General features: G+C 39.9%; 1 protein-coding gene across 3 annotated transcripts in view; it reads left to right on the forward strand.

Moving 5' to 3' along the window:
- LOC131026808 (uncharacterized) overlaps positions 1–22,679 on the forward strand; it is a 257,348-nt gene that overhangs the window by 207,793 nt on the left and 26,876 nt on the right. For all 3 annotated transcript variants that reach the window (XM_057956786.2, XM_057956787.2, XM_057956785.2), the window contains one exon: positions 14,752–14,836. In XM_057956786.2, the coding sequence (XP_057812769.1) occupies positions 14,752–14,836 (85 nt within the window). The remainder of the gene's footprint in view (positions 1–14,751; positions 14,837–22,679) is intronic.

Genomic DNA, 22,679 nt, shown 5'->3' on the forward strand with positions numbered 1-22,679 from the left:
ATAAGACATCCCGAGGGAAGCGCCGGGTGAGCAATGGTGATAGTATGGATGAAGACAGCGATGGGGAGGCCAAAACCGTGCAAGCACTCCAAAGGGATTTGATGAGAATGATGAAAGAACTAAAGGCTAACAAAGAAAGCGGCAAGGAAGGAAAGGAACTATGGTGTACCGACTATAAGACAGAAGGACACACTAAGGGGAGTTCCCCTCGAAAAGCCTTAGGTGACATCTACCAAGTAATGGGATATTCCATTAAGGAATGCCCGTACAACTTGAAAGAACGGAGCACACCAGTGCTCTATGCCCAACCCGACCAAGTCACACCGCCAGCGACACCTCCGAAGCCGGCAGCAAACTCTGACGCCTCTCCTGGAGGGTACAGAAACAACCGGCGAGGTAGCAACTGCCCCAATAATAACACGTCGAGGAGTAGAATTCAATGTGCCGCAAAGGGACGACCCATGATCTAATGTCGGAAATGCTGACAAAGAAAGCGGCAAGGAAGGAAAGGAACTATGGTGTACCGACTATAAGACAGAAGGACACACTAAGGGGAGTTCCCCTCGAAAAGCCTTAGGTGACATCTACCAAGTAATGGGATATTCCATTAAGGAATGCCCGTACAACTTGAAAGAACGGAGCACACCAGTGCTCTATGCCCAACCCGGCCAAGTCACACCGCCAGCGACACCTCCGAAGCCGGCAGCAAACTCTGACGCCTCTCCTGGAGGGTACAGAAACAACCGGCGAGGTAGCAACTGCCCCAATAATAACACGCCGAGGAGTAGAATTCAATGTGCCGCAAAGGGACGACCCATGATCTAATGTCGGAAATGCAACGAATGGGGTCACTTTGCATGGGAATGTCAAAATGGAGATGACGCACGAAGTTTGTTGTGGAAATGGTGTGGTCCGGGGAATCATGAGGACATAGAGTGTCCAAAGCATAAAGGGGTGAATATGCTAGAGGTAGAAGAACCAGAAGAAGGCGTACTGGCAATCACAAGATTGCAAAACAAGAAAGCCATGTATCCTGACCCTCGCACGGAGAAGGAAAGATTCCAAGAAGCCTAGGCAGATATTGAGCGGGCGATGGCAGAGGAACGGAGGGCCTCATGCTCGGCTGCCAATACCCCACTCCGGTCAAGATCGGAAAAAGCTATCATTAAGTAGATGTTAGAGACCACTATACCCGTACGGGTATTTGACCTTCTACAGACCATGCCACAGTTGAGGATGGCCCTAACAAATGTAGTCGGTGACACTATCGTCGGCCAAGAACACCAGACGATGACAGAACCACAAGTATGGCTCCGGTGAAGGAACCTAGCACCGATGTCATGGACCCTATGCTACTCATGGTAAGCATTGGACGAAAACCTGTCGTGGTGGAGATGGACATATCAGGACGAAAACTCACAAACACCATTGTGGATGGCGGGTCCGGAGTCAACGTGCTACAGAGACTTGGCGAGGTCTTGGCAAGCCTACTCTTTAGCCACCAACATTCCATCTCGTCGGTTCGGATCAACACGACATCAAACCCCTTGGGACCCTCGTGGCACAAAAGGTGGTGATCGGGACACAACAATTCCTTCTGGATTTCGTAGCCATCCCATTGGAAAGAAAAGCATACGACGCCCTCCTGGGAAGGGGATGGCTGATCATGGCGAGAGCCAATCATAACTGGAAGAAGAAAACACTCTCAATCGAGAGTGAAGGTCATAAGTATGTGATTGACCTGAGGAATCAGTCAGTCAGTGAAGAGCTCGTGTTGTTCAATTCCAACTCGGATGACTCAAATAGATGGGAGTGGGGTTCCGAAGGAGACAGAGGAGGGAAGGAATCCAATGAAGAAGGAGTGCTGGAATTGGACGGATGCTCTGAAGATGGAACTAGTTCTCTGGCCGGACTCTTCCATTGGTAGATGGAAGACTACAAGGTCTTCCACCCGGAGTGCCACATGCTGCAAATATGTGAGATCAGGGAATCAAGTGATGGTATGGAAGAACAAGTACTCTTCACACAGGGAGAGTCCAGCCCATCGAAATCACATAACGTATCGCCAAGTGGTTATGGAAATCAGCGAGGGTGAAACCAAATACAGTACGACTCTAGAGGACATCCTATCATATAGTGTCGACAATGTAGTGAATGGGGACACTTTGTGAGAGACTGCATAACAAGAAAGACAACATACAATTATTGTGCAAATGGTGTGGACCAGGTGACCATGAAGACACCAACTGCCCGAATCAGAAGGGTATTAATATGCTGGACGTGGAGGAACAAGAGGATGTAGTTTTGGCAATCACAAGAGCACAAACAAAGAAGGCGATGTATTCAAACTCTCGTATGGAAAAGGAACAAGCCGAAGTAGAACAAGTGTTGGCGAAGGAACAAGTAACTTCCAATGGAACTGCAAGTATGTCATTGCGGGAGTTAGAGAAGAACATGGTCCAACAATTGCTACAAACAACCGTACCCATCAAGGAGGCAGACCTTCTTCATACTATGCCGCAATTGAGAATGGCAATTGCCAACACAGTCAATAACGACACAGTCATCCAAAAACAGTGTAAGCAACACGAGGAACTGACGGGAAAACCATCAGTCGAAGGGAATGAGTCCAGTGATCCAATGTTGTTGACTGTGAGCATCGGGAGGAAGCCAGCGGTCGTCGAGATGCAAATAATGGGGAAGTTGACAAACACCATTGTCGATGGAGGCTCGGGGGTAAATGTACTGCCAAAAGACACATGGAAATGTCTGGGAAAGCCGAAGCTTTGGTCGCCAACCTTCCACTTGGTAGGTGCCGACTAGCACGACATCCAGCTGTTGGGAACATTGATGGCACAAAATGTAATGATTGGGATTTGGGACACAACAATTTTTCTTGGACTTTGTAGTCATCCGGTTATAGAAGAAGGTGTACGATTCACTCCTCGGGAGGGGATGGTTGATTACTGCCAAGGCGAATCATAATTGGAAGTGAAACACACTCTAGATCGAGAGTGACAGGAGGAAGCACCCTCGGACTTTGAGTCTGAGGGTGGACAGTTAGGTATGGATGGAGGGACGAAAGGCATGAAACCCAACAATGAAGCGGTGCTCGAACTGGAAGATTGCTTTGAGGATGAGACAAGTTCTCTTAAAGGATTATTTCACTGGCAGATGGAGGATTATGAAGTCTCTGACCTCGACTATAGCATGCTACAAATTGGCCAAATTGAGGAAGTGCAAAGTCCGTTGTACGATATTCATTTGTGCACATCCGACGTTGGTGTGTCTTGGCCGTACAAACAGTTGCCAAGTGAGCCTGTACCGTATGAACAGAGGTCGCCGAGTGGGAATGGGGAAGTATCTAAGGTGTACGAAGAAGACTCACAGGGCGAGGATCAGAAATTGGATGTTGTAGAGCCTAGTGGAGATGCCCTGAAGAAGTTAATGATATACGCTAAATGGTTCACATTAGTCAAAAGTAATTCAGCCGTAGGGTTCAAATCAGCCGAGAGTAAGTTGACCATACAACCCATAAGAGCCGAGAGTACATGGAACGTACAGTCCACAGGAACCAAGAGTGAACTTATCGAAGGATTGTCACTATACACCAAGAGTAAATTTTTTGAAGAATTGTCATCGTACACGGAGAGTAAAGTTGTCGAACGATTGACTAAGTCCATACCGTACGCCGTATGGTTCAGAGCAGACAAGAGCAAGTTGGCTCCTGAGTGTCCAAGTTGCGTCGACGTGATGAGGTTACCACACGAAGCTAAGAGCCCCAGCTACACCTTACAAACTAGAGAAGCCGAGTGCTGGAGATCTGTACGGTCAAGGGAGAGTCGGGGAAGTAGACTTGATAGCAGGACAAAATCGAGAGAGGGAAGGAACATTCCCATCCAGCCACAGGAGAAGTCAAATCCGTACGGTGCAGGTGAAGAAGAAGAAATACCATACAGTGTACGATCAACGCGTACGGTCAACATACAAGCGCAGAGCAAGGTGAGGAGTCCATACAGCGTATGGCAGAGCACCATTCCGTATGGCGTAGCTCACTCGTACGTTGTACCTCGGTCAATCAACCCGTACGACTTAGCTCATCCACCCATTCCGTACGACATACGACATAAACTGCATAGAGAACAGGGTACGGTGTATGGTGAAACTGTACAACGGATATCACACGCGAGGTGTCGTACGACGTACCGGGAAGCGGTACGGACATCGTATGGTATACAAGGAAGCAATTAGGGAGAGGTCGTTCGACCACGCTACAGGTACGACAACCAAAGGCGGAGGCCGTACAACAACCAAGAGAAATCCGTACGAGGAATATCGTATGGTCAAGGAAGCAATATATAAAAAACTCGAAGGCATCAGCTTTGAGTTGGATGAAGGGAGTCTCAAGCCAAACACCTATGCATCTTACAACCAAGAGAGAAGCACAAGCCACAAGCTTGTACAAAAGAACAAGTCTGTACGCAAGGAGGATAAGCCCATATGGAAGGAGAACAAGTTAGAAAACACAATACCCGTACGGGAGAATACGCCTTAATCATAATTTTGACTTCATTGGCCTTGTTCCTAACGTCTTAAAAAAGCAGAAAATTGATGCACGCCATTGAGTACCGCGACAGGGAGTGCGCCCTGGGCGTTGCCTCGGGACCCTGCGAGGGGCTATGCCCCTCGACCCCACAAGGGGCTCTGCCCCTTGACCCAGCTGAGGGTGCTGCCCCTAGACCCCCGCAAGGGGCGCTGCACCTTGACCTCGTTAGGGGCGTTGCCCCAAACCCCCATTTGATTTGGCATGTACACTACAAGTTGGGGTTGTCCACTCGAAGTAGTTGTTTGTCGTTAGTCTTCTCGAATATTACTTGATGTTTGCTTGTCGTCTAGAAGACGACTTTTCTTTTTGGGGGATGATGTTGTTGGCATAAATTGCCTGTTGTTATGTTTGATAATATTTGTTATCTGACAACGTATTAATTAATTGTATTTAGTGGGTTGTCAGTCTTGGGTAGTTATGTGTCCGCTGGTTGATGGTTGTGTACCTCTCGGCAACCATCGGGTCCTTTAAATATGTCATGTACGTCCAAGGAAGGGGCATGGTATTGTCGGATCTATTGTAATCCTTGGCCGACCATCTTTGGTGTCTTCTCTGCAATAATTGAATGCGTGAATAAAGATGTATTTTACTGCCATGTCTGGTATGCATTGTCATGTACATTATTATTTCCTGTATTTAATTTACCAGTTGTAGCGGTAAACAGTGAACCACTAAACCCTATGTACACCTACTCATTACCTTGTATAATTTACACAAGTTGCCCACATGATTGATTGTAACTAACTTGAGGAACATGTGCCACATGTTGGCTTCTCTATCCACTTATATACATTATAATATCCCTTGGTACATAGTATAGGACTAAATGTAGACACATCGTGTTTTGCATAAAAGCTCTTATTCTATTTTTAAGAAAATGCAAGTTATGCGCTGTTTCAAAATATTTGTTAGTTGATGTGGTTTCCCTAAGCCATTTTATCCAATCTCTCTTTAAGGTCTGTTTTATTTAAAAATTACTGCAGTATCAAACTATTAGTTATAATTTATAAGTATGATTGACACAATGTATGGTGAGCACTAAACAACATACACCCAATGTAGAGAACAATACTTTAATTGCATTGGTAGTGTTTAGTGAATTGTTATAGATTGAATTAATCTTTATTAGCTACTAATAAGTAATAAGTTATACCACAAGATGCAAGACACAACCTGTTGCATTGATCGGACATGCCCTATCAGACTTGGCCCATAATCTGTATGTAAATAGCACTATCACCCCATTCATTAATTTTAAACTCTGTTTTTATATTTTTGTTCCTTTTTCAATATGTACATATTACATAGTTATTGTGTATGTAATTACTAAGTACATAACATACAATGCTTTCCTAGTCATGCAGTTCTGTATGAGACTTTCAATGACAAGTCTCTCTTGGGCTGATTATTTTGCTAAGTTGTCATGTATGTAATGTCTAAACATCATTGATATGCCCTTGACTTGTCTAGTTTTTTCAATGATGTCTTGATCGTTCACCAAATATACTTTTATAAGGAGACAATACAAGTCTATGAAATGAAGGAGATCTGCTTTAATGATAGTAATGATAGGTGAAATAGGTACCTGAGAGTGGTCTGAGCTGATTGACATAACAAGGGTGGATGTTTTGGGTGGACCAAATTTTATAGGCCTAAATAGGGCCAATCTATCTTTTTTGAAAGAGGTAGTTATGTATATAAATTAATAAAATCTATCATTATTCATCACAATCATCTGCTAAGCAACATATCAAAGCAAAAAATTGTACCTTATCCACACTCCATAAGCTGCGTGTGAGAGGTTGAATGATGTTGGAGCAACTAGAAAACTTCTCGAAAGTGGGGCTCGACAGAGTGGGGGGCTGCAATAACCTGATTGTCTTTCTCACCAAATGAAGATATTATTTTTTGTGGTTGCTACACCACCTTCATGTGAAGAGTTTATTTAGTGGGCCAACCTTTAAATAGGAAGATTCTTGTGAACTCTTCGTCTCATCCTTCCTCCACAAATTTTTGGATGTGATGGGCCTCTTGCAGGACTAGAGAGGAGTGAGCAGTGTCCATTTGTTTGGCGATTTCTTCCACTTCACTCATAACCATAGCCATTAGCTCCAATTCCTGTACATATCTCTGAATGATAGCTAAAGGGTCCTCTGAATTTGTGGTGCAGGAGCACCTAGGTCCTAGCTTTCTTATTTTGCAAATTTTGGCTTCTGACTCTAGCCAAGTCAGTGGTGAATAAGGACTCCAGGAGGGTCCAAGAGTGAGTATTTAGTGTCAATGTAGGCCTAGGTTGAGTTCATTTTACTTAGGTTTGCACTTTTGTGTAAATAGTGTGTTTGAGTAGGTTTTTGGCCTTTTTGTTGGTCAAAGGTGTCAAAAGTTGGTAAAAGCATTTGAGAGGGCTAAATAGGTTTTAGGCATGTTTGAAATGCCATATGTGATGATTTAGAACAGGTCTCATGAGTTGGAGAGGCCAAAAGTGGAAAAAACACAAAGTTGCAAAAAGTTGTCATGACAATTTTTGTCCTGAAATTGGTCCCACGTTGAAGCTAGGGCTTTCTCAAAGCCATGGAAGGACTCCACACGTGGGAAGGCTATAAAAACCCTCTCTTACACGTTTACCAAGGTTGGTGTACTTGGATTTTGGAAGCAATAATCAAAATACAAGATTTTTGACTGCACTTTTCATTGTTTTTGTCAATTTTGCATTCTTTGAAGGTTTAATGGATTGAATCCATGAATCCAATGATGGATTGAGGTTTAGTAGTGTGTTGCAGGGTAGGCTGTTCATTTTCAAGCTTTTTATTTAGCATTTACTACTGTTTTGGTGATTTGATTCACAAGTAGCCAGTTTTGGCTTGTAATTAGCAGTTTTTGCTAAAATGGGTGCCCCACAAAATCCCACCGTGTGTTCATCACGGCCTTTTGGGACATGGTAGGCAACCCATTGTATAGTGTACATATGAAAGGAGAAAGTCTGAAAGTGTCATTTGATATTTTTAACATCTTGCCTTAGGCGAGCCCAAGAGCAATTCGGCTAGAGTTGGCAAGATGAAAAGTTAGCACAAAGTGCAGAGGTGAATGTAAATGAAAGTCCCAAGCTTTTGGGAAGTTGTAATAGATTAGTACAGGTCTGCTTGTGCAGGAGGAAGCCTCAAGAGTTCCATTTGAAGGTCCAAAGACAAGATTTACTTGCTGCTGCCAGTCAAGTGCCTAGAAGCCCTTGAAATTCTCATTTTGGGGTTTTGGTATGCAAAGAAGGGTTGGAAGCTTAAAATCACTGAAATCCTTTGGGGTTGAGTGAATCTTTGAAGAAAATCCATTTTAGTTTGGGGGTCCTTTGGATCGTTTTAGGCCAAGACCTCAAAAACTGGTTCTAGGAGGCCTAATTGGGCTCTTTCCCTTGTAGCCTTTTCTAGACCAATATTTGAAATCGGTAAGAAACCTTTGGACAGCAAACCACAAATGGACCTTGAAACCATCTAAAACATGAGAGAATAACCCTCTACACCTCTGCAACATCTCAAGACCATTGGAGGGCATTTTGATGAATTTGAGCCAAGAACCCATCTTTGAGCATATGGGAAACATAGCAAATTGGTAGGGTTCCTAGCAAGGACACTTGAAGCAAACACCTTGGAGTGAGTAAGAGCAAGCCCTAGAAGAGATTGAGAAGGACTTGTAGGTCTAGAAAGCAACTAGGCCTGGTGAGTTGGTGAAATTGAGCAACATCAGTTTGGCATAGAAATTTGCATAGTGATGTCTTCAAAATTACTGGAATCTTCCCTCTGAGTGTATGATTCCCTATAACAATTAATAATATGAATCAGCAAGGTGTATTTAACGAATGGGATTATCCTTTATCAAGCAATTATTTTTTGCAAAAGGTTGCTTTTAATTATCGATCAGGAATGTTTACTTGAAATTAAACCAGTACTTTATGTACAGCTAAGTAGTTTCCAAGAATCCATAGATGATACATATAGTGAGGAAATCATTGAATTGGAAACTAACCATTACCGAACTAGAGAGTGACTGAGAACACTAAAAATTTTTGCTGTTATTTATACTATAGAGTTACAACTAGGGGTGATTGTAAATTCAACCGCAAGTTCTACAGTTATACCAATTAGTGATTGCTACATGAACTGCCAAATAATCCTTAACTAATGATTGAATGCAGAATATTAACAACTAATAATAGAGTGATAATACATGAATCAAGCTGGATTTTAATGGCCTATGGAATTTGGTAGGGCTTGATTTTTATTAGGTGCAATATTTTAATGTAATTTTTTTGATGTTTTGACTAGTGAAATTTTAAACTGTCCCCAAATGCTGAACGACCTTGCATAATTTTGCACTTCATGTGTTAAGGGTCACATCAACAAGGAAAACTAAAAAACAAAAATACACATTTGTGTTTTGGAGTTGCAGTAATAGAAGACGGTGAATGTGAATATTATTTTCATATGTTGTTGGCTCATGGGATCAATGGGAGAATTTTCACTTTTGAATTGTTCATTATTCAACATCCTTCCTTTTTGTGTCTGTATTGTGTTCCATATTTTGTAATCTGTAGGCTATGTTTTAATATCCCCTTCTTAGCCAGCATCAGCCGATCATGGTTAGTCTATCACCCGTTCCTTGTAGACTAACAAGTTGGACAGAGGAACCATTTAGGGTTGGTTTTCACAGGTTTCAAACAACATATCTGAGTGTTCAAGAGATATCAGGGCATTATTTTGTCATATTAGAAAAGTTTGCTAAGTTAAATCAACATTTAACTTATTCAAGACTCATCGAAAGTACATATTATGATACGATTCTAGAGAGAGTATGGAAGTCCGAGGAGAGAGAAAGTGGAGCTCACTGCATTTTGTCGTTATTTGTAATATTACAAATGATATTAAAGGTGATTTTGAAAAGTCAGAATTATTAAATTATGAAAATGACTTTATAGTAAAGTCATTGGGAATAATTAAAGACAAATTTAACTCAACGTGGACACCACCTTATTTGGGACTATTATGTCATAAAGTGAAATAGTAGAGGGAGAAAATAAAAGTAAATAAAGTTATAAGTTGGGCACTAGAGTAAACCCTAATTAGGGTGTACCTTTTGGGAGACTATTTAAAAGCAACTTGGAGCTCATTTTGAACATGTCTTGGTGAAATATATTTTTACTTTGCCTCTTGAGAGGAGCTTATCTAAACCCTAGGGTTTAGAACTACTTGTGGGGACAAAAACCTCCATTGGTAAACACACTTGCAGTTGTGAGAGATCAACCCAAAGTGTGCAAGGAAATCCTATTTGCAGGGATTTCATTTGGGCTTCAAAGAAATCAGTTTTGAAGTGATTTGCTGTTTGTGGCTGAGTTAGTTCTCTTCTTGGTAAGACGACCCCTTATTGGGCACATTTGGAGCAAGGCAAAGCCATCACCCTTGCAGTTTGGTATTGGTTGTTTTAGTTTTTCACCATCAATTCAGATAGAGACAATTTTGTTGAGAGTTTCCAAGCTTTTTGAGATTTTGAATCAGATTTCTGAGTGAGGTGCTTGCTTGTGAGGCCAACCCCTCTTGGACAGCTTTGGAGGCTAAGGAAAGGACTACAACTACTATTTAGTGATGTTACCGGCCAGTTTCATCTTCTATAGTGGAAAGTGTAGTTTTGATCGCTGGATTCAAGGGATTTCAGGGGTTTGTGGAGTAATTTTCTGAGTCAGCTGCCTACTTGTCTAGCCGACCCCTTTCTAGGCCACATTTTGAGCTAGAGAGACTATTTAAATACTGTCCAGCCTTTGGGTTGCAAGGCTCTATCATTGACAGCAGTTTATATAAGTATTTCATCATATTTCAGAGTGTTGGGGTGATTACAAAAGCAAAAATCAGAAGCAGATCAGTCTGAACCAGCTCTTATAGAGGAGGGTTTCCTAAGGACAAATACTCAGTTATTGAAAGAAAACTTCTACATCTAGAATGCCTTGTGAAGACTTAACTCTTGGAAATAGTTTGGGAGTGGAAAGGACAGATTTGCAGCTGCTGCAACTCATTTTCTGAGTGACCTAAGTTGCTGCCACCTTCAGAATCAGATCTGCAAACTCTTCTAGTCCATTCTTCTTCAATCATTTGCCTTGTAAAGGGGTAATGCTTCATACCCTAACTTAGAACTATCAACAGCTATGTCCCCTTACATTTGTACTTTCAAACTACGAAACCCGGGGACGCATCCCTTACCTGAAAACCCCCGTCCTAGTCCCGGGGACGTTTCGGGGACTTGGGGACAGCCAGGGGACATCCCCCCCCGTCCCCAAATTGCCAGAATTTTGAGGGGACGTCCCCGAAACGGGGGGACGGCTTCCCTAGCTGTGGGGGACGGCTGGGGATGGCTTCCCTAGCGATGCCCCTTGACCCCAACTTGGGGGCGCTGCCCCCAAACCCCCGTCGAAAAATATTGGGGGAAATTGCGCTGATGGAAGTAGTGAAAATTTAACCTCCGAGTCTGATTAGGCTCCATTATGTATGTTATTTCTTTAATATCTATTATGATATGCATATTGACAATGTGAATGAATTGAAATTTTGAATTATGAGTGCATATTGAGTATTGAGTCTATTGATAATGTTGTATGTTCGATGTTTGCATTCTAAAATGTTTTCGTAGTATCATACACATGCTATATCCATGTTTTCATATGAATATAATGTATAGATGCATGCTTTATCCATGTTTTCATATGAACATTTAGAATTTTCCTATATATTTTAAATTTTCCCTATATTTTATATAGCCATCCCCTTTGCCGTCCCCTCCCGTCCCCAAATTTGGCAAAAAAATTTGCCGTCCCGGAAACTTGGGGTAACGTAGCTTTCAAACTCTAAGTATTTAAGATTAAATCATGAGTAGTTTCAGTCTGACTTCTATATCAGACCTGAAACTTTTGTAATCAGATCTAGATAGTAATAAATTAATTTATTTAAGGTCAAGTTATCATATCTCTTGCAAAATAGAAGTGCTTGTTACTATTGTTGTTTATACATTGAAAAAACGCTCAAAACATCATACAATCACATGAAATCAGTGTATCAGTTCCAAACCAGAGGCAGTTCATAGTGCCCCACACCAAGGTGGGACATTACATATGTGTCCAACTTTCTTGGGTAAACTTTATTGTTTATTGTTAAACTTGTGTGTTAAAGTGCACAACTATGGATTCTAATCACCTAGTTTAGATTGCATTGTGCAATGCATGTTATCTCCTTACGTTTGTTTGATCTCTATAAGTACACTTGGCTGTAAATTCTTAAACTAAAAGTAGTCACTCTAAACTTGAAACTTTAAAAGCAATCTAATAACAAAAACAAGAGGAGAAGTGTTGAATAATATTTGAACTAAGTGTTAATGATAGTTGTGCAGTGTCAACGGAAAAACTCATTTGTTTCTCTGGATTACATTAGTTTTTAATTTCATTTGGTTTAATTATAAATAATCATTATAATTTTGCGTTTTTGCCTACCTATATATTGTACTATTGCATTTTTGGATGTATAAGTTTTATGTATAGTTTAATGTTAATATTATCATTAAATTATATCTAAATATGCATATTTATTATTTTCATTTCCAAAAATATGTGGTTTCCCTCTTTAATGTACCTTAAAGAAGTATTCCAGCATGCCTACTTCTTTGTATGTGGAGCCAACAACTACTCATCATCACCACATACTATTGAAAATAGATAATTATTTTCATAGTTCCAGAAGGTTTTCTAACAAGGGGATGGGGGGATGAGTATTGCGATCAGGGTGTGGTCAGGCAATTACATATAATATTTGAAAAATTAGTTATAAAAAGATGTGTAACGAATAAGTATGAGAATTACAATTGAAACTTTTGCATACTAAGTGCATTTTAAACTACTAAACATTACAAATGTTAGTAATGATTACATTCAACATTAAGAATGGTGGATAGAGGTTTGGGAGCAAATCCCCCAATAGGTCAAAGGGTAGTGCTCCTCATGGGGGTTTGGGGACAAAGCCCCTAGTGGGTTCAAGGGGCAATGACTGTTGAAAGGGTCTGAGGGTAGAGCCCCCATTGGGGTCAAGGGCAGCACAAATTAAGGCTTTCAAAACCACACAAACCTTCACAGTGTATGCATTTTCACACTTCTATCAGTTAATTTTTGCAACACCAAGTCCTTGGGATTCAGACACTTAGGAGTAATTTGAAATGAGGTTCGAAGGCAAATTTTTAGAGTGTTTGGGGTGTGGATGGGGCCTATAGGCCATTAGGGTTCAAGCTTGGGCACGAGTTTCAAAATTAAAATTTGATTTTTAAAAAAATGCACTTTTTCATTGATTTTCCTCGGGAGATGCTTGGTGTTTACTGCTATATCTGATAAATTAAATACAAGTAACAATAAAGATGGCAATGCATACCAGATACATGAGTAAGATATATCTTTATTCGCAAATGAAATTATTACAGAGAAGAAGACCAGAGATGGTTGACCAAGGATTACAATTGTTCCGACTCTAGCCTCCTACAAATTGGGTATTTTATTCTTTATACAAATTACAAACCATGGAATGCTGAATCTCCTCAAACAGCTACCAATTCCAAATCCCTTTAAATGATTGCACAATTTCCTTTTGTTAAAATCGATGACACTCTGAATGGCCTCTTAAAAGAAATAGAGATCTAGAAAACTCATCAAGGACAGTCAAGAAATCTGAAGTTTGCAATTAAACAACTTCCAAGGCATTATAGATGGCCAACTCGCTATAATCGCTACCTAAACAAGTGAGAGGAAGGCCTAACAATTCCTAGTTATAGTTATTAGAGTGCATTCAACAGAATGGAGGCAACGGAAATAACTCTTAGTGGCTGCTGGAGAGATAGCTCAATTACAAATCAGCATATTTAGGAATTTCATACAACTTAATGGTTACCTGGTTTCAAAAAATTCACCTTCAATGAAACTATAGGCACAACAGAACAATGAAAATGTGGCCAGGTGGGTAAGAAAGAGGACCAATCAAGTGGATTTGGAACAGTGAAAGATAGATGCCATCTGCCCCGCACAATGGACAATGAAACTGCAATCCCAATCAAAATAATATGTCAAGCTGAGGGTTACCTTCATGGTTATGTTTTTGCTTATTTTGTGAGAGGTCTATGTATGTTGTCTTGATTAGATAACAGTATTGTAAGCATCCTTGACAAGATTTTTTGTGGAATTTTGTAAAAATACTTGATTTGTGTTTGATCTGATATAACATCTTTACTGTTGAAATAACATTGATTTTTAGCATTTGCATCGGGCTTTTACTGGATTGCACGTTGTTTGCCATGGTGTGGAGAGGGGCAAAAATAGTTTTAATCTTTAATGGCAGTTAACTAGATTTGCTATTTTATTGTGTTAATTGATACTGCTAGCTGACAGCTTGTGCAAAGTAAGTCTGCATTGTCACTAGGAGAAAATCAGATTTTAAAAAAAAAATCATGTATTGCTTGTAATGGCATTTGCATTGAAATAGGAATTTGGTCACTCATCTCTAGTAATGATGTTATTAATATGCAAATAAGTTGTAATATCATCTTGATTTCTAGAAATTTATTCGTTTAGATTTACGCCCTTTTTCAAATTTGCCCGTAGATGTCCATCATTTATTTGAAAATGTAGGTGGTTATTTTGGCATAAGAAGACCCAATCCTTGGAGTAACTTTTGCTAGGTAACAAGGAAACAGATTTTTTCCTTTTCACTCTTGATGATGGAATCACAGTTGCTTAGCAACAATTTATAGGGAAAATGAGATTCGCCAAGAATGAGCTGGATTATTTGTTTGTTTAAGCTGTGCTGGTTGACATCCTTCAAACTGAATATTTTAACTCTTCAACGCCTTGGCAAATTATGCCCACTAGAATATTAGAGATCATGTCTATTGTTTGCCTTTGTGGCTCCCTTGTACATACACATTTTAATACACGATTGGTGAAGATTTGGTGAAGATTTTGTATCCATTTTGTTTTGACATGTTGGACTTTGGAATAATCAATCTCGCACAATCAAGTTTATAAGGACATTGATTATCAACATTGCTCATTATTTTCTTAACTTTGACATTTTTCTTTGCAGGACTGATTTTAAAACCTATTTAAAGAATTCAGACAATATGAAGGATGCATCTAAGAAACAATTGGACCGACTTTCTATTTTGCAGGTATTACATTCTGTATATATTCATTTTTATTTAAATATGTAAACATTAAAAACATGACTTCAAACTATCTTATCTGTAATCACTTTTCCTAATGGGCCAGTTTCCTAACCATTTTGACTTTTTCTAAATAAAAGATGTTGTAGAATAGCATGTTTTATGTATTTCTGAAGCTCTGTGACATGATCTTTGAATATTGTCTCATCTGACATTTTTACTGGCTTTTGAGACCTTAATGATGTACTTTTCTTTTATTGATGCAAATTTTATTGTACTTTGAAAAAAAAATCTTCAAGGTTTATGTGAATGATGATAAACTAAGGTTGATATATCTGCATGACTAACTACTCTGAAAAAACGAGAGTTTTAAAGCATCTTGTTACAAAATGTTCATAAATAGACTAATAAAAAACTTAGGTTGATAAGTCATGAACTGATAACGAGCAATGACATGGTCATTGTTGACTCTCCATTGGCATGGTGATGGGATACAAGATGCGTGGGACTAAGCATTGAAGCCTATATGGACTGATTCCCTTTGTAGTGGATTGGGCCTGTTATCATTATATGCTGGCAGAAGATGGCAAAAAAAAAAGACAGTCTTGTTGTGATCTCTAGTATCAGGGGCTATAAAAATTGCACACAAAATGATTCAAATGGAAAACACAAGCTAAACAGGGTGGACAAATCGATTTATCTGATAAATTGATCTTTAGTGTATGGTTTTGAAAATAACTTGTTTTCTTTCATTAAGGTGTTGATACTTTAAGATCAATAACTTTCTGAAAAGACACGAATGTTTCAGACACTTCCATTACTTTTCTTTAGTTGAACAAACTGTGAAGGAGAGTGATTTTCAAGCATGGAGGAAACATATTCAATCTAGTTGAGAGCAAGGCCTTTTTAAAAACATCAGTTCATGGGAGGTAAGTATTTCACTGAAGTTTGGGAAAGAAAGAAAATCTGCTCAATATTATTGTATCAGATTATTATGTATCTGATTTCAGAGATGAATCTTGTTCATTTTTTGGGGAAATATACTATTGATGGCAGTTTTGAGTGTAGATATGGGTTGAATTTAATTACACTATTGCTGCCCATCTTCTTTGCTTGCTCCCATTGAGGGGCATAGAGACCATTAGAGATACCTGCAAGACTTTTTATATATACAATATTGTTGTCTACATTTGATTTTCCATAGAATACAAGATTTGAGGCAACCTTTTAGGAAGATTCCTCCTCTAGTTAGTATAGTTGAGGCTTTTTAAGTGGGACTCTTGCGAATGCCAAAATTCAGAGGCAATTCATAGTGGCCCACACTAGAGTGGGACATTATAATGGTATCAAAGTGGTTTCCTGCCATCTTGTTTTCTAAATATTCCAGTTTGAGTTGTGGTTGCTTCCAGTCTTCAGATACTTGATAGTTTTGAGTAGCTCATCTTTCAAATCTCTCCTGAATTGTGCACAACAAATTGAAAGATGAATGCTGATAATTCTAGCTTTGAGTTGATTCAAGAACTCTCCACTCTTATGAAGGACCCCGGCATCAATGGGTACCTAAAAAAGGTGACAGGGCTTCAAGATGGTTCTTTGGACAAGCATATTGTTTCTATGGTTGAGGTCATCCATGATAAAGAGGATAAAACACCTGCCTTGGATCCAATTTCTGATTTATCTAGCAATGCTTCTAAGATTAGTGACTTCCATGATGTTTCTTGTGATGAGCTCATTAATGTTCTTTTAGATGAAGGGCATGATGAAAGTATTTTTCAGATGAAAGGCTTGGAAACAAACCTGGTTTTTATTTGCCTAGAGCTGATTTTTAGCAGAGGCTTCATGAGACTATCAATTCTTTCACACACCATCATCAAGTTGGCATTGAAGAGCACATGAAGATTGAAGGAGATGGCATTAAGGAGGTTGACAAATCAGGAAATCAGTAATCTATTGCAACCCTAAGCGAGGAGCAAACTCCAAATGAATATGCAATTTTCAATCTTGGGAAAGATGCTGCAACAGGTAAAGAATACTCAAGCTTTTATGTGGGAAATTTGGAAATCAATATTGATAAGTATAATGAAGGGATGGATTTTGTTCACAATGCTATCCCACCTTCCGAGGATTATATGGTGCCTTCTTGTAAGTTACTTTCTATTGATGGAGATACTTGTTGACGTGTATTTTGTACACAATCATACACAGAATAAAATACCAATAGGCATCTTATCCTCTCTTGAGAAAATAGTCTCTAACTGCTGAAGATTCGCGTAATGGATCAGTTAGGTGGACTCCAAGGTTCTTTTAGTGGGGTCTCCACGTGTGGACAAGCTTTTTTAGTGGTATGATGTGATTTGCTGTTTCCTCCAAGGGGTCTTACGTATTCAAAGTTCGAAGATTTTACTAAACTAAAAGGAATTTTCAAAAAAAAAGCAAAAGATAGGGTTTAAGAGGTCTAATCTAGCCTAACCCTATGAATGACTTAGCATGGACGAGATTTGGCAAGACTCAACCAACTTCAATTTTGCCATAAGATAACAACTCAATTGAAATTAGTGCGATCTTCTAAGGTAATATAATGGTATTCAATACATCAAAGATCAAGGACACTACTACGAAGGTACATATCCAAGACACAATGATAATTGAAGATTAAGGACTCAAAGTGTTCTCCAGTCGACCACGCAAGGCGTTCCTACAATCAGCAAGAAGCTAGTGGTTTGGATTGCAAATCCTACCAAATATCAAATCTCACACTTAGTCTTTCAAATTAACAAACTACTTCGATTGAGCACAATTCAAGTGTATCAAACAACCATGAAGATAACTCAAGAAATTTGCAACAAAACACCATAACTTCAATATTTTATTGATTTCCAAGTCATCATGTACAACAATTGCTTGAATTTCTCTCTTCAAGACTCAATCTTACTACAAAATAAAATTGCTTACAACTCTAATTACATCAACTATTGACTATTCGACTATTCTCTATTGAAATGAAAAAATGGGGGTATAAATAGCATCCCCAGTTACAATGAAAGGTCCAGATTGAAAACAAATCAATGGACAAGATCATGACACCTAAACCCTAATTAGGGTTTGTTACAAATGACCTCCTTTTTACTGAACAATATTAAATACATAGCCAAATATTAAATTTGGCACAAAAATCTAGGAGGTATCAACCAATGAGAAATAAGATGTCATGTCATCTGTAACAACCTTTCATCTAGAATCTTATTCCCTTTCCAATTCTCTTTCTTAGCATATGCAATGAATTTTGTCACGATTCCTTCGATTTCTGTGATTGGAATCTCGGGAAGATTCTTGATACTCTCTTCTAAGTGGATGACCTGATCGAATGCATCTAGAAGAGCTGCGTCCCAAGTAGGTTCAAGTTCCTTCGTTTTATCAATCAGGAGCATGGTGGCATACATCTGATCATACTGCTCATCTGTAACATCTGCGTCCTTGCGAAAGATGATCTTGATTCTATCCTCAAATTCCTGGATATCCACATCTGTCTCGACCTCGATCCTTCTGCCAAGAATGGTACGAAGTACCTCAAATACTCTGTCCTGGATCGGGTTGATCACCTCCTCAACTTGACCACATCTAACACTGATGTCCTCGAAGAGAACACTCTTTATATGGAGTAAGGTTGACCACTGAAATAAACTGTGAGAATCACCTTCCAAGATCCTCTCCTGCGCTAAAATTCTTCTGGATGTATGTCTTATTACTTTCAAGACAGGGATGACAACGTCCTTGGTATGGGCAAATGCAGCTACTGTTGCCATCAATCTGTGGATTATCTCAAGAACTTGGATAGCCTAATGAATAATCTTCGTCATCCTTGAAACAAACTCTATGGCCACTGTATGAGATCTATCCATCCAACTACATGTACGCTGGACCAGGTTCCTGAATCTTTCTGCTTCATTGATCGATTGAAGGGGCAATGCCTGCACTGGTGATCTAACTGGATCCTGACGTCCCAAAGGTTCATTGATGTGACTGAAATATGTCCTCCATGCACCGACCTCTCTCTCCAGTTTTCTATTCTTTTCCACTTCTTCTCTAAACTTGTCCTTCAATGCCTCAAATGTGTCGGTGGCATCATCTAAAGTCTGCTCTGCTATGGATGGTCCTAACTCAATAGTCTGTACATCATAATCCTCTGCTAGGATCTCACCCTCATATTTGTCTGCTGCCAGTGTAGCTATCTGCAATTTCCTAGATCCAGTCTCATCTCGAATCATCTTGGACATCTTTGTAGCCTTCTTCTTCTCTATTATTACATGTGAACGTCCAACAAGGCTCTCTAAATCAATTGCATTGTCCTCGTCCTCAATTACGATCACCTTGGTTAATCTTTCCTTCAACCAATCTGGAATATTCGATCTTGTCTCTTGAACTTGAATTTCTTTATGTACTATTTCTTCTTGTCTGGGAGGAGATGTTACTTCATTATCTTCTTCTAAATCATAGTCTTGGAGAGATCCATCTGACGAAACATGCTGTGCCTGTCCTTCCTCCTGTCTGTCATTCTGTACCATAGACTCCATGGACTCTTCCACTCGAATTGTTCTATTCTCTGGTCTAGAAGAAGTACCTGGTGTTTGATCTTTGTTGGCACCTTGCTTTTTCTTGGAAGACTCTTTCTTTTCTGATCTTTCCTTTCTCTTCGAACCTCTCGAATGGAGATTGCCCTCACTGGCACATCGAAGGTTACCTTCACCTGAATTCCTAGGATTAGGATTGCCTTCACTAACACTGGCTCCACCTTCGGCTGGTTTCTCTTCCAAAGTAAAAGACATAGCTACGCCTTGTTCTCTCAACTTCTGATGCTGAACGTCTACCCATCTGCGAGTACAAGACAAGACTGGTGCCATCAAATCATCTAAATCCACGACCTCAGGCTCATTCCAATTCAAACTTATTGTTTTGCTTTCTCTATCATATGAAGACTGAATGTGCCTGCCGTTGTCCTGAGCTTGGTCGGCCACTCTGTAAATCCTGCATTTCCTGATGAAATCCAAAGGCAATCTAGAATGTATCTTTCGTTTCACTTCAAGATCATCTAGGAGGTTCATCATAAAATCCTCAATTTGGTGCTCATGTCTAAATCTTCTACTGACCGTCTCCTCTAAATGTCCATGTGGATCAAAGCTATTTCTCCAAGCAAAAGATGAAAAAGAATACAAGGCTAACTCCTTCTCTGCGTCATCCATGGCTAAGACATTAGGACATATCTCAACTGAATTACCCAAAATAATAGGTACCTGAACTCCATTCTGATGTCTGTGTCTGAATGCCTTCACATATGCTGCCAACTGCCTTGTTACTTCAAGTAACACAATTCTGTCTGTCGGGTACCTCGGCAACATGTATGGGGGTAAAGGACATCCATGCACTCTAATGTAAGTGAACTTGGGAAACTGAATGAACCAAGCACCGTACCTCTTGATGAATTCCTGGGCATCCTGAGATAATCTGTTGTGAATCCCTCCTTGCAACGTCCTTGTGATGTTCATCGTAAAAGTATCATTAACTAACTTGTAGTTTTTCCCTGGCGGATGATGCAAGTAGGCATAGGATTCACAAGCTCTGACCTCGCCGGGTCCTCTTCCAATCATTTCTCTGTGAGGTAGTCCTGCGTACTCAACACTCCTGATCAAAGCATAGATGACGTATGAACTCATGTGGAAGGACTTAGTAGCCCTGAGTCTCCTCAACTGTACGTCTAAGCAATGGCTAATTATCCTAGCCCAATGTATTGTACCCTTTCCTTGAACAATCACCTGGATGAAGTAAAACATCCACTTCTCAAAATAGAAGGCATGAGGTGCTCCTGTAACTCGGTTGAGCATAGTAATCAAATCTCTGTACTCCTCCTGGAAATCAATCCGATGCGGTGTGTTCGGTACCTTGCTTAGACGGGGACGACTCTTAAGTAGCCAGTTCTTGTTGATTATGCTAAGGCAAGCATCTGGATCATCATCGTACACTGATCTGGCTCCTTCAATGCTCTTATATATCATGTCCCTGTGCTCTGGAAGATGGAAAGCTTCACTTATGGCTTCCTCTGAAAGGTACGCCAAAGTGTTTCCCTCATTGGACACAATCGTCTTGGACTGTGGATTGTAGTGACGGGCACACTCGATCATCAACTCGTGGCACTGAATAGCTGGAGGAAAACCGGCCGCCTTGATGATGCCACTCTCTATTATTCTCCGGGCGACAGGTGATGGCTTGCCAATGTAAGGGACCTCTCGAAACTTCTTCGTGCTAAAGTTCCCCAAGTTTGTATCTCCAATGTTACTCCACTTCGACATGATCTTGGTCTCCACTTCTTCAGTCTTCTGATCTTCTTTCATGAGAGCCGAGCGACTGGTGGATGCTCCCGCCTTCGGGGTCGCCATACCTACACAACATTTCATTATAAGAACTACATTTTGCAATGAATAACGTAAATAAGAGAGAGAAGTTTTTAGGAAACGTCATGATAAGTCTCTAGAGTTATCATTTCCTAAAAATAGCAACGATTGAGCCAAGAGATTCGAAATTCAAAATTTCAAAATTTAAAATATGACGACGAATGAATAAAACAATAAAAATTAAATCGCCATACCTCAAAAGAGAGCTAACTTCTAGAATGCAAAAAGGAAAAGATCGCCTAGGCAAAATTGAGATATAAATGATCTTCAATATTATCTCCTCAAAAGATCGACTTCGCCACCTTTGGATTGAACGTGATCTTCAAGTCTTTAGCAAATTCGCCTTTGATGTGATCTTCAAACTCGCTCAAATGGGTCTTCAAGTTCGCACCACCCTAGATAATTAAGCGCCACCTTTGGTCTTCAACGTAATTCGCACTCCACACAAGATGATATTAGCGCCACCTTTGGTTTGAAATCGCACTTCTTTCCTTCTCCTCAAGATCGCATGTGAAAGGATAAAATGATGATGTGAAAATGATAATTCCACTCCCCTTATATAGCGCTTGCAATCGATTTATCCCTTAGGCTGACTTGGAGATAAAAAACACTTTTTTAAAAATGATTTTAAATGATTTGCAATAAAATAAGAAGGCCGACCTCCTTAAATGAGCGCTTGAAATCGATTTTATATTAATTAATTAATTAATTATTAATGCCTTGCGTTTTTTTATTTGCAAATTTCGATTTTAATAAAGGCAAAAATAATTAATAAAGATCAACGCCATATTAAATGCCAATTTAAAATAGATTTTCAATTTTTATCGATTTTAGCATTTAAGGAAAATTTGAAATGTTTATTTGGCGCCAAAACTATGAAAACAAAGGGGACGTACCTCATCGCTCTGGTCCCTTGGAGAGGGACAGGAGCGATCCATGATTTTGTCTTGATTTTTGCATTTTTTACGTCTAACTCTTTCATCTCCACGTTCAATATTGATCATCATGATGAGTCCTTCGAATTTGATCATCTTGCATGCGTTCATAGGTGCCTTTTGGATGTTCATCGCCCTTGTCCCTTGGAGAGGGACAGGAGCGATCTCCAAATTTCCACGTTTAATATGCATCTTTGTTCCTCGATCTTTCATTGTTGGCGAATAACATCCTTTGTTCGTGTCTTCCACATTCGTTCCATTTGTTCGCATGAGGTTTTTGGGCGTATTAAAGGGATCATCGCCCTTGTCCCTTGGAGAGGGACAGGAGCGATCCATGTTTTCTCCTTGACCTTGTCAACTTTAAACCTTGATCTTCGTTGTGATGTCCTTCAAACGTCGTCCTTCACCTTACCTAACCTCGCCTAGCTTTGATCTTGAAGGAATATGCGTGCTTTTGATAGTATCGCCTTG

The sequence above is a fragment of the Cryptomeria japonica genome, chromosome 1 (genome assembly GCF_030272615.1).
Source record: "Cryptomeria japonica chromosome 1, Sugi_1.0, whole genome shotgun sequence".
In the NCBI taxonomy this organism is placed as follows: Eukaryota; Viridiplantae; Streptophyta; class Pinopsida; order Cupressales; family Cupressaceae; genus Cryptomeria; species Cryptomeria japonica.